General features: G+C 45.9%; 1 protein-coding gene across 2 annotated transcripts in view; it reads right to left on the bottom strand.

Annotated features, from left to right (window-relative positions):
* MALL (mal, T cell differentiation protein like) overlaps positions 1 to 15,627 on the bottom strand; it is a 35,286-nt gene extending 19,659 nt beyond the window's left edge. Inside the window, exon 1 of one of the 2 annotated variants that reach the window (XM_058428675.1) lies at positions 15,538 to 15,627. In XM_058428675.1, coding sequence (XP_058284658.1) covers positions 15,538 to 15,627 — 90 coding nt within the window. Of the gene's footprint in view, positions 1 to 13,171; positions 13,307 to 15,537 lie in introns of those variants that run through there. The other variant, XM_032177510.2, reaches the window with a different exon arrangement.
* Positions 15,628 to 17,407: the final 1,780 nt, after the last annotated feature.

Here is a 17,407-nt window from a genome sequence, read left to right on the forward strand (position 1 = left end):
CCCAGCGTCTCTTTGCTGTGTGGTGTGGGCTCCCTCGGTGGCTGATTCCTTACTAGGTTCTGGCAGGGGAGGACTTGGAGGGAGGCTGGGATGTTAGGAGAGAAGTGGGGGCTTCCTGCTTTCTTTTCCAAGTCTTGCCATTGTCTCCCCAGAATCAGCAGCAGCAGCTGGAGATGAGGGTCCCAGTGCCCTTTCTTTGGGGTGACCACTGTCTCCCAGCACCCCCACACTGTTCTGAGCGCTGGCAAGGCAGAGACAGCTTCATCTATAGGTTTGAGCATCAGCCTCGCTGCCCCTCTGTCCCTGATTCTGGGGGTGGGCGGCAGGCACTGTGAGCACTTGTTATTCTCTGGATTGTTCAGTGGCCCCTTTCTGTTCATCCAGCCTTCCAACAACTGTGTCAACAAGTCCTTGTATTGAATGCCCTCCACATGAAGCACCTATCATGGTTTCTGTTTCTTACTGGACCGTGACAGGCACGGCGCCTTTACAGATTTCCTTGGCTCTTCTCCACCGCCCTCATGACGCATCAGGCTCCATAGGCAGGGGCCATGTCTGTCTTGTTTATTTTTGTATTGCCAGTGCTTGGCAGAGAGAGAGTAGGTGCTCAGCTTGAATGAATACTTGGGATTTAAGTGGGGGATTTAAGTCTTTCTTGTACCCTGACTTTATATATTTGTTAATTTCCTGGTCCTAGGCAGTCCTAATCTGAACAAGAAAATGCGTCACCCATCAATCCAAGCCCTTCAAGAATGTCAAGCTCCTCCTTGAATCATCTTGTCCCGACACCAACTGGCTCTCAGGGCCTCTGGGCAGCTGTGGCTGTGCAGCCCCTGCCTTTCACCTGTCTCCTGTCCTGGAGTGCTCGTTGCATCTTCAGTGTGTTAGTTGCACCACTCCTTTAAGAGAGGCTCATGCCTTACCTTATCCCCTCAATGACTGTCTTATTTTTGTATGCCCCTAAGAGCAGAGCATGGGGCTAGAGTGGCAGTAGTGTTTCAATAAACACTTGTTGACTTACAATTGTTACTTGTCTTACAATGCACTTTCTAGTAAGAGGTCCAATGACCGCCAACGCTAAAGTAGTATGGGCTGGCATTATGGAGCACTCACTCACCATGTCCTGACATTTCCTATGAAGTCCACATTCAAACCCCACAGCTGTCTTATAGGATCCTTGTTTCTATTTATTGTTTCTCTTTCCATTGTTGACGAAACTGCAGCTCAGAGTGATTAAGTAACCTGCCCAGGGTCTCACAGCAATGAAGAAGCAGAGCCAAACTTTAGGCCCCATCCTGACTGACTCTATTTTACTGAACCTGAATACACAGTGGCCTCCCAGAGTAGGGGCTGGGCCTGGCCAAGGGGCAGGAAGGCCAAGGTGGCCACAGGCAGTGTGGGGAGGTTCGCATCCAACTCCTGTCCCATGGCCCTTTTCATCTTCTCTCCTGGGAGGCCTTGCTCTTCCCCAGCCCAAGGCCTTCCCTTTCCTCATGTTCTCCCGTCCTTGTCTTCCAGGGGACATCCTCGGCCATTATTCCAATGGGACCCCATGGTCCCATGGGCACAGAGGTTGGTGGCTCCCATGTCCTGCAGGAGAACAGAAGACAAGGGTGCTTCCCTGTGGGAGCCGGACCAAGGACAGGAAGAGGCCACATGGCAGTGAGGGGAGTGAAGAGAGGGACAGAGACAGAAAGGCTGAAGCATGAAAAGAAAATTATAAAATAAACTGGGGTAAATTGAGTTAACTTTGCTGCTCCTGGAAGTATGGAGAACTGATGGGGGAGCAGAAGAAAGCAAGGGAGATGATTTCTCCTACTGGAAAACTCAACTTCTAAGGCACAGTTAGAAGGAAGAGGAAGATGCCTGCCCCAAGGTCCGGCCTAAGAGGAGCCCTAATTTCTTCTCCCAGCCCCATCCAGTCACTTTCAGTCCACATAGAGTTGGCCCTAGGGGGCTCCCGGGAGGCCCCTGGCTTCAGTGAGTTTCAGACAGGCTCTTCCATATAAACAGAGTAGAAGCAGCAGCAGGTTGGAATGAAGGTGGTACTGGCCATTTGGGTAAGACATACAACGAACTCGCCAAACTGGAAGAGCTCGGGATGAACCTCTAAGGGCTCAGAGGATTTCTCTCTGACTAATGTGCTGGCGAGTTAAGCAGCTGAAAGGAAAACATCTAACATCAAACAAAGAGTTTGCATGGTCTCCCCTTTTAACTTTCTGAACCTCTAGAAATCTTAGCTGTTTGTTTTAAACTAGTCAAAAATCTCATAAGTCAACTAGTGACAAGGTTGACAGTTAAAATAATTTATTGGAGTCATATTCATAAAGCATTTCCTTGTTCACAGTCACCTGGGTGAGCTTGCAGCTTCCACCCTTCAGCTTATAAAAAAGCTGATGAATCACCTCGCATTGTACAGGTATGGCATGGTTGGCCCCCAGCACCTGCAGACAGCTGGCTCCAGAGCAGGGCAGGGGTGTGAGCCGCACCCACCCCAGGCTCCCCAGAGGCACACACACTTGCTACATGAAGGAGAGAGAAAGTAAATGGATGTCTGTTCTCATCTTAAAATTCACCCATTCAAACCTTTTTTGCATTTGGAGATTGTTTCAAAATTAATATTGTCTTTAAATAAGAAATCTAAATTCACCAGTAAACTACATAAAACATGAACTTTACTGATAAAGTTTCATCAGTCTCTAGTGGGGATGTAAAACGCAGAAGTTATTCTCCAGCCACTCTGGAAAATAGTTTGTCAGTTTCTTAATAAAGTGTACACTTACTACACCACCCAGCAATCATACAGGGGCATTTTCCCTGGAGAACTGAGCATTACCCCCCCACAAAAGCCTGCACACAAGTTTTCACAGCAGCTTTATTTGGAACAGCCAAGAACTGGAAACAGGCAAACTGTTTCTCAATAGGCGAATGGTTAAACAAATGACGGCAAAGCCAGACCACGGAATGCTACTTAGCAGTAAGAGGGAAGGAGCTATTGACAGAGGCCGCAGCTTGGATGGTGCTCAAGAGCACTAGGCTGAGCGGAAGAAGCCAACCTCAAACACCCATATACTGTGTGATTTCATTTATTTATATAACTTTCTGGAAATAACAAAATTGTAGGAATGAAATTTGTGGTTTTCAGGGGTTTGTTCAGGAGGGGGCAAGGGAGGGCAGGGTAGGGGGTGCACACTGAAAGGGTAGCACGAGGGAGCTCTTTGTGGTGAGTGGCAGCCCTGTGCCTTGATGCAGTGGTGATTCCCTGAATCTACACATGTGAGAAAAGTGGAGCCCCCAAGTACCAAGGGCAGCTTCTGGGCTCTGATACTGTACTACTGTTAGGAAACATGCAGCCACCAGGGGAAGCTGGGGACGGGGACAGGAGGCCTCTCTGAACTATCGTTGCAACTTCCTATGAATCTATAATTACTACAAAATAAGTTTAAAAATGTGAACTTTACTGGCAAAGACTTGAAAATAAACCATTTTAGGCAACGATCCATGAGAGCAAGCTCAGGGGAGCAGAGGTGGTAGAGAAACTGCAGACTCCCCAGGGCCTGGCCCATCCCTGCCTGTCATCACCAAGAAACAGGGGATCCGGCCTGGCTAGCAGGGTGGCTTGGGGCCTAGGGAAGCTGGGGGAGGAGGCGGGGCCTTGTGTGAGCCCATCTGACTATGCTTTCCTGGCACATCTGGCCTCTTGTTCATATGGAAAGTCTGTCCCACGGGCCTGCTCTCAAGTCCTTGGGGTATCTCGTCAGCAGCAGCTGGAGGGAAAGGTCCTCCCTGGGCTGCCCCCACCGTGGATAGCATCAGAATCCCATTACTGGATTTCGAGTTCTTTGTCCCTTTGCTGGCCTGGTTTTACAACCCACTCTCTGTACTCACATCCTTAGAAAAACAGGCCTGTCCGTGAGATTTTAGGCCCTGAGACAGAATCTGCTGGGCCCCCAAGGCCTGGTGCTCTGGGGTCAGCCCCAGTGGGCAGCAGCAGCTGCACCCCCAGGAGACCAAGGCAGAAGAGGGGCCTGTGCTAAGCTGATTCTGTACTCGCCTCTCCAGCCAGTATGTCTTCTGGTCAATGGGATCAGAATCACCCACCCACCTCAACATTCTCCCTCTCTCCCATTTACCTCCCATTCCTCACCCCAGGTATAAGGCACACGTGATTCTAGTTCCATGCTAAGAATGCTTATTTAAGGGAAAACCAGGTACAGAACAGCAGGTACAGAATAACCCCATTAAATAGGTGTGTACACGTATATGAGTATGTGCACACATATGGATCATATTTATTTCTGAACTTTCTCAGTTTTCGATAATGAATAGGATTACTCCTGAATTAAAAATAAATGAAGTTATAATGAGTAAACATCAGAGAAGATCAAATTAAAAGACATTGTACAAAAATAACTAATCAGAAGGCAGAGGGGATCCTGGCGGATGGGAGGCAGGATTAGACTACAGCTCCGGACAGAACAGCATGCAAAGGCTTGCACTGTGAATTTTAGCTACAGATCGACTGCAAAAACAGACCAGCAATCCTGAGAGGACCCACAGACCCTCTGAAGGAAGCAGTCTGTTCCTGCAGGACCCGGGAGACACCCCAAATACTGTGAGTGCCCCAAATGAGGAAGTAGGAAAGGGAGAGCCTCCTCTTCCAAACACACACCCCCACTGGAGAAGCTGAAGGTCTGTTTGCAAGAGATGTTTCCAACTTTACCTGGAGCTGAGTTAAGTTGGAGAGCCAAGCAAAATATAGGGGTAGAGGAAGCAGCAGAAAGGCCCTGGGAGCTCATTGGGTCCCCAAGCAGCCCATTCCTGCCTGGCGCCACAGGGATTCATCGGGAGGGTGGCCAGAGGAGCAGGGGGAAGGACTTCTCTAGCTGAGCTTTGTAACAATTTGAATGGGGAGAGATGCCTCCTGGCCAGAACTCAGGGGACCTGGCCAGAACTCAGGGGAGGTCACGAATCGAGTGTGCAGACTTTACAGGCGGGGGAAGAACTAAAGCCCTTTTCTCTTGCTTTGGGAGGAGGATATCCTTGGGCAAGTTTTCAAACCCATCTTGCCCTCTGCCTAGAAACAGACTTGGGGCTGCTGGGGGGTACACAGGGCGTGAGACCAGCCATTTGGTTTGTGTGGGAGCTGGGTGAGGCCTGTGACTGCCAACTTTCCCCCACTTCCCTGGCAACCTGCATGACTCAGCAGAGGCAGCCATAATCTTCCTAAGTGCACAACTCCAGTAACTTGGGAATCTCACCTGCACCCCTCACAGCAGCAACAGCAAGACCCACCCAAGGAGAGTCTGAGCTCAGACATGCCTAGCCCTGCCCCCATCTGATGGTCCTTCCCTATTCACTCTGGTGGAAGACAAAGGGCATATAATCTTGGGAGTTCTAGGGCTCCACCCCCCACTGGTCCCTCTCCATACTACTATAGCTGTTGCTTTTTGGAAAGTGTCACCTCCTGGCAGGGGGCCAACCAGCACAAAAATAGACCATTAAACCACCAAAGCTAAGGACCCTCACAGAGTCCACTGCACCCTCTGCCACCTCCACCAGAACAGGCACTGGTATCCGGGGCTGAGAGACCCATAGACAGTCCACATCACAGTACTCTGTGCAGACAATCCGGAGCACCAGCCCGGAGCCAGGTAAATTCGCTGGGTGGCTAGATCCAGAAGAGAGACAACAATCACTGCAGTTTGGCTCACAGGAAGCCACATCCATAGGAAAAGGGGAAGAATACTACATCAAGGGAACACCTTGTAGGACAAAAGAATCTGAACAGCCTTCAGCCCTAGACCTTCACTCTGACAGAGCCTACGCAAATGAGAAGGGACCAGAAAACCAGCCCTGGTAATATGACAAAACAAGGCTCTTCAATACCCCCAAAATCACACTAGTTCACCAGTAATGGATCCAAGCCAAGAAGAAATCCCTGATTCACCTGAAAAAGAATTCAAGAGATTAGTTATTAAGCTAATCAGGGAGGGACCAGAAAAAGGTGAAGCCCAATGCAAAGGAAGTCCAAAAAATGATACAAGAAGTGAAGGGAGAAATATTCATGGAAATGGATAGCTTAAAGAAAAAACAGTCAAAATTCAGGAAACTTTGGACACACTTTTAGAAATGTGAAATACTCCGGGAAGTCTCAGCAATAGAATTTAACAAGTGGAAGAAAGAAATTCAGAGCTCAAAGACAAGGTCTTTGTTATTGTTAACCCAATCCAACAAAGACAAAGAAAAAAAAAGAAAATACGAGCAAAGCCTCCAAGAAGTCTGGGTTTATGTTAAACAACCAAGCCTAAGAATAATTGGTGTACCTGAGGAAGAAGAGAATTCTAAAAGCCTGGAATACATATTTGGAGGAATGATCAAGGAAAACTTTCCCGACCTTGTGAGAGACCTAGACAGCCAAATACAAGAAGCACAAAGAACACCTGGGAAATTCATCACAAAAAGATCTTTGCCTAGGCACATTGTCATCAGGTTATCCAAAGTTAAGATGAAGAAAAGGCTCTTAACAGCTGTGAGACAAAAGCACCAGGTAATCTATAGAGGAAAAGCTATCAGATTAGCAGCAGATTTCTCAGCAGAAATCCTACAACTTAGAAGAGACTGGCGACCTATCTTCAGCCTCCTCAAACAAAACAATTATCAGCTGAGAATTTTATATTTAGCAAAACTAAGCATTATATATGGAGGAAAGATATAGTCATTTTCAGACAAACAAATGCTGAGAGAATTAGCCATTACCAAACCACCACTACGACAACTGCTAAAAGAAGCTCTAAATCTTGAAACAAATCCTAGAAACACATCAAAACAGAACCTCTTGAAAGCATAAATCACAAAGGACCTATAGAACAAAAATACAAGTTAAAAAACAAAAACAAAACCAAAGTAGACAGGCAACAAAGAGCATGATGAATGCAATGGTACCTCACATTCCAATACTAACATTGAATGTAAATGGCCTAAATGATCCACTGAAAAGATACAAAACTGCAGAATGGATAAGAACTCACCAGCCAACTATCTGCTGCCTTCAGGAGACTCACCTAACACATAAGGACTCAAATAAACTTAAAGTAAAAGGGTAGAAAAAGGCATTTCATGCAAATGGACACCAAAAGCGAGCAAGGGTAGCTATTCTTATATCAGATAAAACAAACTTTAAAGCATTATCAGTTAAAAGAGACAAAGAGGGGACAGTATATAATGGTAAAAGGCCTTGTCCAACAGAAAAATTTCACAATCCTAAACATATATGCTCCTAACATTGGAGCTCCCAAATTTATAAAACAATTACTAATAGACCTAAGAAATGAGATAGACAGCAACACAATAATAGTGGGGGACTTCCATACTCCACTGACAGCACTAGACAGGCAATGATGACAGAAAGTCAATGAAGAAACAATGGATTTAAACTACCTTGGAACAAATGGACTTAACAGAAATGAAACAGGAGATATTACAACTGACAGAACATTTCATCCAACAACTGCAGAATACACATTCTGTATAACAGCACGTGGAACTTTCTCCAGGATAGACCATATGATAGACCATGAAACGAGACTTGATAAATTTAAGAAAATTGAAATTATGTCAAGCACTCTGTCAGACCACAGTAGAATAAAACCGGAAATCAACTCCAAAAGGAACCTTCAAAACCATTCAAATACATGGAAATTAAATAACCTGCTTCTGAAAGCATTGAGTCAAAAACAAAATCAAGATGGAAATTTAAAAATTCTTCAAACTGAATGACAATAATGACACAACTTATCAAAACCTCTGGTATATAGCAAAGACAGTGTTAAGAGGAAAGTTCATAGCCCTAAACACCTACATCAAAAAGTCTGAAAGAGCACAAACAGACAATCTAAGGTCACACCTCAAGGAACTAGAGAAACAAGAACAAACCAAACCCAAACCCGGCAGAAGAAAGGAAATAACCAAGATCAGAGCAGAACTAAATGAAATTGAAACAAAAAAAAACCCATAAAAGATAAATGAAATAAAAAGCTGGTTCTTTGAAAAGATAAATAAAATTAATAGACCATTAGCAAGATTAACCAAGGAAAGAAGAGAGAAAATCCAAATAACCTCACTAAGAAATGAAACAGGAGATATTACAACTGACATCACCAAAATACAGAAGATCATTCAAGGCTACTAGGAACACCTTTACACACATAAACTAGAAAACCTAGAGGAGATGGATAAATTCCTAGAAAAATACAACCCTCCTAGCTTAAATCAGGAAGAACTAGATACGCTAAACAGATCAATAACAAGCTGCAAGATTGAAACGGTAATTTAAAAATTACCAACGAAAAAAGTCCAAGAACAGATGGATTCGCACCAAAATTCTACCAGACATTCAAAGAAGAATTGGTACCAATCCTTTTGATATTATTCCACAAGATAGAGAATGAAGGAACCCTCCCTAATTCATTCTATGAAGCCAGCATCACCCTAATATCAAAACCAGGAAAGGACATAACCAAAAAAGAAAACTACAGACTGATATCTTTGATGAACATAGATGCTAAAATCCTTAACAAAATACTAGCTAACTGAATCCAACAACGTATCAAAAAGATAATCTACCATGATCAAGTGAGTTTCATACCAGAGATACAAGGATGGTTTAACATACGCAAGTCAATAAATGTGATACACCACATAAACAATTTAAAACAAAAATCACATGATCATTTCAATAGATGCAGAAAAAGCATTTGACAAAATCCAGCATCGCTTTATTGTCAAAACTCTCAGCAAAATTGGCATATGAGGGACATACCTTAATGTAATAAAAGCCATCTATGACAAACCCACAGCCAACGTAATACTGAATGGTGAAAAGTTGAAAGCATTCCCTCTGAGAACTGGAATGAGACAAGGATGCCCACTCTCGCCACTCCTCTTCAACGTAGTACTGGAAGTCCTAGCCAGAGTAATCAGACAAGAGAAAGAAATAAAGGGCATCCAAATCAGTAAAGAGGAAGTCAAACGGTCACTGTTTGCTGATAATATGATCGTTTAACTTGAAAACTCTAAGGACTCTTCCAGAAAGCTCCTAGAACTGATAAAAGAATTCAGCAAAAGTTTCTGGATACAAGATTAATGTACACAAATCAGTAGCTTTTCTATACACCAACAGCGACCAAGCACAGAATCAAATCAAGAGCTCAACCCCTTTCATGATAGCTGCAAAAAATAATAATAGTAATAATAAAATACTTAGGAATATACCTAACAAATAAGTTGAAAGACCTCTACAAGGAACACTATAAAACAATGCTGAAGGAAATCACAGACAACACAAACAAATGGAAACACATCTCATGCTCATGGATGGGTAGAATCAATATTGTGAAAATTACCATACTGCCAAAAGCAATCTACAAATTCAATGCAATCCCCATCAGAATACCACCATCATTCTTCACAGAATTAGAAAAAAAAATTCTAAAATTCATATGGAAGGAAAAAGAGCCCACATAGCCAAAGCAAGACTAAGCAAAAAGAACAAATCGGGAGGCATCGCACTACCTGATTTCAAACTATACTATAAGGCCATAGTCACCAAAACAGCATGATACTGGTATAAAAGTAAGCACATAGACCAATGGAACAGAATAGAGAACCCAGAAATAAACCCAAATACTTACAGCCAACTGATCTTTGACAAAGCAAACAAAAACATAATGTGGGGAAAGGACATCCTTTTCAATAAATGGTGCTGGGATAATTGGCTACCCACATGTAGGGGATTGAAACTGGATCCTCATCTCTCACCTTATACAAAAATCAACTCAAGATGGATTAAGCACTTAAACTTAAGACCTGAAATTACGAAAATTCTAGAAGATAACGTTGGCAAAACCCTTCTAGACATTGGCTTAGGCAAGGATTTCATGACCAAGAACCCAAGAGCAAATGCAATAAAAACAAAGATAAATAGCTGGGACCTAATCAAACTACAGAGCTTTTGCACAGCAAAAGGAACAGACAGCAGAGTAAACAGATAACCCACAGAGTGGGAGAAAATCTTCACAATCTATACATCTGACAAAGGGCTAATATTTGGAATCTACAAGGAAGTCAAACAAATCAGTAAGAAAAAAAAAATCCCATCAAAAAGTGGGCCAAGGACATGAATAGACAATTCTCAAAAGAAGATATACAAATGGCCAACAAACATATGAAAAAATGCTCAACATCACTAATGATCAGGGAAATGGAAATTAAAACCACATTGTGATGCTACCTTACTCCTGCAAGAATGGCCATAATGAAAAAATCAAAGAACAATAGATGTTGGTGTGGATGTGGTGAACAGGAAACACTTCTACCCTTCTGGTGGGAATGTAAACTAGTACATCCACTATGGAAAACAGTGTGGAGTTTCCTTAAAGAACTAAAAGTAGAACTACCATTTGATCCAGCAATCACACTACTCTGTATCAATCCAGAGGAAAAGAAGTCATTATTCAAAAAAGATACTTGCACACACGTTTATAGCAGCACAATTCACAATTGGGAAATTGTGTAACCAACCCAAATGCCCATCAATCAATGGGTAGATAAAGAAACTGTGAGATATATATATATATATATATATATATATATATATATGATGGAATACTATACAGCCACAAAAAGGAATGAATTAACAGCATTCACAGTGACCTGGATGAGCTTGGAGACTATTATTCTAAGTGATGTAACTCAGGAATGGAAAACCAAACATCATATGTTCTCACTGATATGTAGGAGCTAAGCTATAAGGACACAAAGGCATAAGAATGATACAATGGACTTTGGGGACTTGGGGGGAAGAGTGGGAGAGGGGTGAGGGATAAAAGACTACAAATATGGGCCGGGCGTGGTGGCTCACGCCTGTAATCTCAGCACTTTGGGAGGCTGAGGCAGGCGGATCACGAGGTCAGGAGATGAGGCAGAGAATGGATGAACCTGGAGGTGGGGTTGCAGTGACCAAAGTCGGCCATGATCCAGCCTGGGCAGGGAATCGTCTCAGACTACAAATATAGTGCAGTGTATACATGGATGATGAGTGCACCAAAATCTTACGAATCACCACTAAAGAACTTACTCATGTAACCAAATACCACCTGTACTCCAATAATTTATGGAAAAATAAATTTTTCAAAAGCAGAAAAAAAGAAAAAAAACTAATCAGTACTCTTCAGAAGTGTCAAAATAAGGACCCAGATTTTCCCAGATTAAAGGAGATGAAGGAGATATGACAACTAAGTGCCATGTGGGATCCTGGACCAGAAAAAGGACATTAGTGAGGAAATTAGCAAAACTGGAGTAAGGTTTACGGAGTACTTGATAGCACAGTATCAGTGTTAGTTTCCCGATTTCAAGAGTTGTACCATGGAAGATGCAGGCAGTACCGGCAGCTGAGGGAAGAGTACACAGAACTTTCTCTACTATTATTGCAGCTTTACTGTAAATCTCACGTTACTTAACAATACAAATAAATGAAGAAAATTGGGCCAATGTCAATTTTCATTGTCATTGAGCCCCTCACCTGCCACAACACGTAAGGCCCCAGAGCCCAACACAAGCGTGCACTTTGCTCTTCCAGGAGTTTCACTGGCAGGAGCAGGACAGGTGGGGCCACCATGACCTCTCACGGTTCTCACCCTGGGTGCTGTCCTGATTCCAGAAACTCCGTGCCTCTAGCCTCCTTCCAGGACTTCTCCCCTGGCCTCTAGGCCTTTCCCTCTCTTTCCCCCCAGCCTGTAAATGCCTGTTCTTTGAGGTCCAACTCTTAGTGGCAGGCCTGGACCCCTCCTTGGCCTGGAGAGTTCAGATGGTCCCTCCTTGCTGAGGCCACCATCCAATTATTGGGAGGAAATGCTCAGGAGTCTCTCCCCGGCAGACAGGAAACCACCAGGAGGCAGTGCCCTGTCACCAGGGGCTTGCAGGACTGACATGAACCACAGGCTCAATAAAAAGAGGCAGAGTCAACCAGTACTCCGGTCACCCATGCAGCTGCTCCAAGGTGAGGGGCACACCCAGGGCCTGGCACGTAGGACTCATCAGAGCACGGTTATGTCATCAGTCTGGCAGGATGCCCACGCTGTGCTGGGGATGGTAGCCTTGGCAGAAACCTGCCTCTTAGGTGGGGTTTCAGCTGGAGCCACTCAGATCCTAGGCCCACACTGCCTGGTTCTCTTTCTGGTTGCCATCAATGGCCACCCGTTAGCCAGTTTGCCTAAAAGTGGCTTGATCGGGCCCAACTTTGCAGGCAGATGATGAGAATGAGAAGGGTTGGTTACGTCCGATTTAAAAGTAGATCCACTTTCTATCTTTTCCCCCCTGCTCAGGGACAGCACTGCCAAATTCAGGGCAGGTAAGAAAATATCACCCACAAGCTAGATATTTCAGAAGGTGCTGGAAAAAGAAAACACTTCTTTGCCTTGATTGGACCCCAGACTTGAGTGTGCTCCTCCGTGAAGAGGATGTGGGGCCAGCCAGTTCAGAGGGGACTTGTGCAGTGTGGAACACTGCATACCCACAGCTCTGCAGATGGGAGCAGGCAGGATCCCCAGGGCTCGGGCCACGACTCAGTCGTAGGGCACCCCAGAGAGTAACACAGCGACAGGTTCTCATTTGCAACCAGGGTGCCTCAAACGACTGTTTTATGGCAGATGTTGCCATAGCTACCTTGTGTGGGAGACCCCACAAAAGTCAAATTTCAAAGTCAGCAGACATGACAATTAAGAAAACACTGGAAGACCTGCTCTCAGAGAGAAACACAGTCTCCTCACTTCAAACCTGAAAGGCACAAATAGTTGGACAAAAGAAGCCATGTAATTAAAATTCATTTCCAACATCTTCCCGGGAATCCTGGATATTTTAGCAACGTCCCCCCAGGCCTCCACACTCAAGTGGGTTTTGTTTTGGAAGGAGGAAGCCCCTTGGCGGCATAAGACGGGGCACAGAGTGGAATCTGCCTCTTGAGTACAGCTGCACCCCGCTGTGCGCCCGGTGGGAGACTGGCAGCCACCGCAGCCCCTGTGCTTGCTCCCCCGTCTCTCGGCGCGGTCCGGTCTGGGTCCGAGGCCGGTTTCCCCCTCCCTCTCTGCAGGTGGCCGGGGGGTGCCGCACTCACCAGCTCGGGCAGGAAGAAGGCGAAAGGGATGGTGAGGAGCAGAGCGACCCCCGAGGGCACGTCGGACGGGGCGTAGCTGGTGACGGGAGGGTCGCGCGAGGCCATGCTGTCAGCCCCTGCTGGGCGCTCCGCGGCAGCTCTCCCGCGCGCAGCCTGTCAAATATCACCTCCTGCCCGACACACCCATCGGACGTCGCCTGGGAGGGGAAAAAAAACAAAAACAAAAAACGTTCCAGCCGAGCAGGTCCTTCCACTCGCTGCAGCCAACAGATCCTCAGTGAGCGGCCCAGCGGCATCGAATGGCTCTGCCTGGCCAGCGGCGGGGCACAGCGCTGGTGCAGGAGGGAGCAGAGCGGGAGTCTCTTTCTAGACCTTTCCAACTAAGGAATCTTTGACTCCTGGAGCATGTTATTCCAGGGGATGCCAGCGACAGCCACTCCCCTGGGCCCAGAGTGTAGGCTCGAGCTGCTTGGCTACGAGGGCTGTGTACTGAGGACCAACAATGAGCCAAGCTATCTGCAGACAGCCCAGGTGCCCACCACGGCCTGCACGTGGCTGTTTTGCCCTTTTCCGAGTGAGGAGACTGAGAATCAGTGAGGTCAAGTCAAGGCCACAGAGCTGGTTACTAACAATGCTGGGTCTTGCCCAGCTCCCTCCATTTCCACTCTTGGGGGCAGCTCTCAGTCCCCAGCCTCCCCTGGGAGGAGCAGCCCTCCCTTCCAGCTCATGCTCCTGGGACTTGGTGTTTCCTTCTCTTTCTGGATTCCTTTCCATGGTCTTCCACTCTTCTTTTCCTCATGGGGCAGATGAAGGCCCCCCACTCTCTGAGAGAGGACCACACCAGCAGGCACCAGAGAAGGGCTGGGCTGGCTGGCTGCTGCCTCTAGCGGACAACCTCCTTCCTTCCCTGGCCTTCCTTCCAGCCAGTGCCTTGCCCCTAACTGGGCTTGAGGCCAAGAAGTTTCTTCCTGACTCCCAGGCAAGTAGGGGAGCTGAATGCAGGGCTGTGACCCAGAGGCAAGCAACTCCTTTCACACCAAATGCAAGTCCCAAAGGCTGAACCATTTTCCCCTCCACCTTTGAATTGGCGAACCTTCATTTTCCCGACCCACCCTGAGTCTGCTCAGGATGCTCGGGGTTGGGGTCCCTTCTTCCTGCCCCCTGCTGCTCCCTGGTGTGGAGAGCATGTGGGGAAGATTGCGTGAGGGCTGGAGTAATTAGAAGAGGCCATGTGCTGATCTCATTAGCAGAAATGGTGAATTCCAGGTCCTGCCCTCAGGGCCACAGTTGGGGAGACCAGCCAGCTTGGCCTTTGCCTGGTCTGGGGAGAGCCAAGGGAGAGAGGAGTTTGGACAAATGAAGCTAAGAGTAAAGGCATTGCAAAGAAAGGCAATGAACCCCCCAGTGGATCTCAAACCAGACTGATCATCCCTTTTTCCCAGGCTATGGAAACTAGGAAGTAAGGGAGACCCTAATCCCACCTGCCAACCCCAGTCTTACCTACACCACCTTGTTTACAGGATTAATCCAAGCAAAGGAGGGATTTCTCCATGAATCCCACATCTTGCCACCTCTCTTAAAGGTTGCAAGTAAGCACTGTGCCACTCTTACAGGCTGTAGGATACCTTTGACTTGCCCATGGACAACACGGCATAGTAGGAAAAGCTTAAGTAAGAAGAAAAACAACCTTCTTAGGCTCATATTTATGAAATGGAGAAAATAATACAACCCATAACCCCTTAGTCTCTTAAGCTGAGAGGCCCTGAGCCACTTCCACCTTCTGAAACAATTAGTATGTTAAGAAATGAAGCTATGCCTTGGTCCTCTGGCTAAAGACCAGGGTTTTCATTTTCCTTCTCTGCTGTGCACTTCTTGTAACTGGGTCTGTCTTCAGGACCAAAGCAGTGTGTGTGTGTGTGTGTGTGTGTGTGTGTGTGTGTGTGTGTGTATGTGTGTGTGTGTGTGTGTGTGAGTGAGAGAGAGAGAGAGAGAGAGAGAGAGAGAGAGAGAAACACAAAGGTGAAAATTATTCCCCCCCATGCTTTTAGGATCATGGTTCCTCTGGTCAGAGACAAAGGTTCCCCTTTCCCAGAGTTCCAGGTACCTGCCTGGCTGCTACTTCCATTGCCACCACCACTGTCACGAGATTGCCCAGGGCTAAGGAAGGAAAGAATAAACAAACAAACAAAAAACAGAGATTTTCTACACTCTGTCTGACTCTTTGGGGCTCTCTTTCCCATTCCTCAGACCAGAAACATGGATTCTTTTGGAGATGTCTTTGTCTGCATCCTGTGTACAGTTCTGGGTTTCAGGTGGTCTCTGACACCGGCTGAGAGGTACCAGAGGAAAGAAAATGGGAAACTTACCAACAGCTTAGTAGTGTTTTGAATTCTGGTTTCCTTCCCAAATATTCCTGCTTCTTTTTTTTTCCTAGAATCCTCAGTTACCTTCTCCATGCATTCTGTCTAGGGCTGTTAATTGCATTTCGTGAAAGGAAGAGGAGGAGTATCCTTCTCTGCTTGACCAGAGCCCAAATAGCAACATCCTGCTTAACTCTGCAAGCACTTTTCACTACCCAAGATTTCCCCGATGTATTAATTTGCCTATTGTTTGTCTCCCTGCCCCTGTCCCTCTCTCTAGGATGTGGGCTTAAGGAGAGCCAAAACTTTGTTCATGTGGTGAACCGCAGCCATGTCCACCATCTTGAATACTGTCTGATACACAAAAGGTACTCAATAAATGTTTTTGAATGATTGAAACAGTCATGAAAACAGTCGTAAAGACTTTGGAGACAACTGCTTATCTCTTTTTTTGACTCCTCTTTATTAAACTCTTTTCCCACTAAGAAATTGCTTTGTCTATATTTCAGAAACCATTTACTAGTTGCATGAAAAAGAAGAGACAGGCCAGAAGAAATCCAGAGATACCTGGGGGAAAGAATAGACAGTTGTATCCATTGGGATTCTTTCAATAACAAAAGTTAGAAAAACCCATTCCAGCTGGCTTTAGTGATGAAAGGAACTTATTACCTTAGGAAGTGAGAAGCTGAGAGGTAATAATGGCTTCGGGTGAGACTTCATCCAGTGACTTGAACAATGCCACTCAAGGTGGAGGTGATGTTACCAAGAGAGAAGTACATGGAGGCTGGGCAGCAGAAACACCAGGTATCCACTACAGTAGCCTCCCACTGTAGAAATAGGAGCAGAGCTCTCCCCTTTCCTGCTGCAAGAACACACATGTCCCATTGGCTCTCGCCTGGAAGACACAACGAGATTGCAACTATTATTTCTACAAATCAAGGTCTCTTTAACTCTCAAATGGGGTAGATAGAATGCACACACTGATAGACTCGGGAAGACTCTGTGATTAATGTTCGTAGCCATGAGGCAGAATTGAGTCTGGCTTCTTGTGTCTCTGGAGTTGGGCAAGTACAGAACAGTTGCCAGGAAAGAGGAAGGACTCAGTGGGATAATGTCTGGGTCATCCAGAGATGCCTACCTGGAGAAGAGCTCAGAAAGCACGGAGACCTTTTTATTCCCCAAAATGACCTCTTTGAAAGGGCAAAGTTCTGCAAAGTTAATCTTTGCTGGCAAAGTCAGATGCAAATGAGCAGGTTAAGGTCCAGTCTGTCTTACAGAGTATCAGAAAAGGGCTAAATGACAGGCACACTATCAAAGTCCCAAATGTGAGCTGTATTCCATTAATGATTTCTGTTTTATATTGCTGCACACAGACCTGCATGCCTCATTCAGTATCAGTCATCACTGAGCAGAACATACTCAACCTCCATTTTCCTGCCTATGAGACAGTATAGCCTATAGCCTTTCACTTGCCATTCACTTACTATTTTTTTGAGACAGGGTTTCCCTGTTGCCCAGGCTGGAGTGCAGTGGTGTGATCACAGCTCACTGCAGGCTCAACCTCCTGGGCTCAAGTAATCCTCCAACTCAGCCTCCTGAGTAGCTGGAACTACAGACCTGCACCACCATACCTGGCTAATTTTTGTATAGATGGGGTCTTATCATGTTGCCTAGGCTAGTCTTGCATGCCAGGGCTCAAGCACCTTGCCTGCCTTGGCCTCCCAAAGGTGTGAGCAACTGTGCCTGGCCCATTCACTTATCTTTATACCCATCCTTCTTTATCCAAATTGACTTGGTTACTGCATTCAAATATCAGAATTCAGAGAGCAAGTTTGAGTTTTGAGGGATACAGTATTACCAAATCCATGTGTCCTTG

Source organism: Hylobates moloch, unplaced genomic scaffold, assembly GCF_009828535.3.
Source record: "Hylobates moloch isolate HMO894 unplaced genomic scaffold, HMol_V3 SCAFFOLD_15, whole genome shotgun sequence".
In the NCBI taxonomy this organism is placed as follows: domain Eukaryota; kingdom Metazoa; phylum Chordata; class Mammalia; order Primates; family Hylobatidae; genus Hylobates; species Hylobates moloch.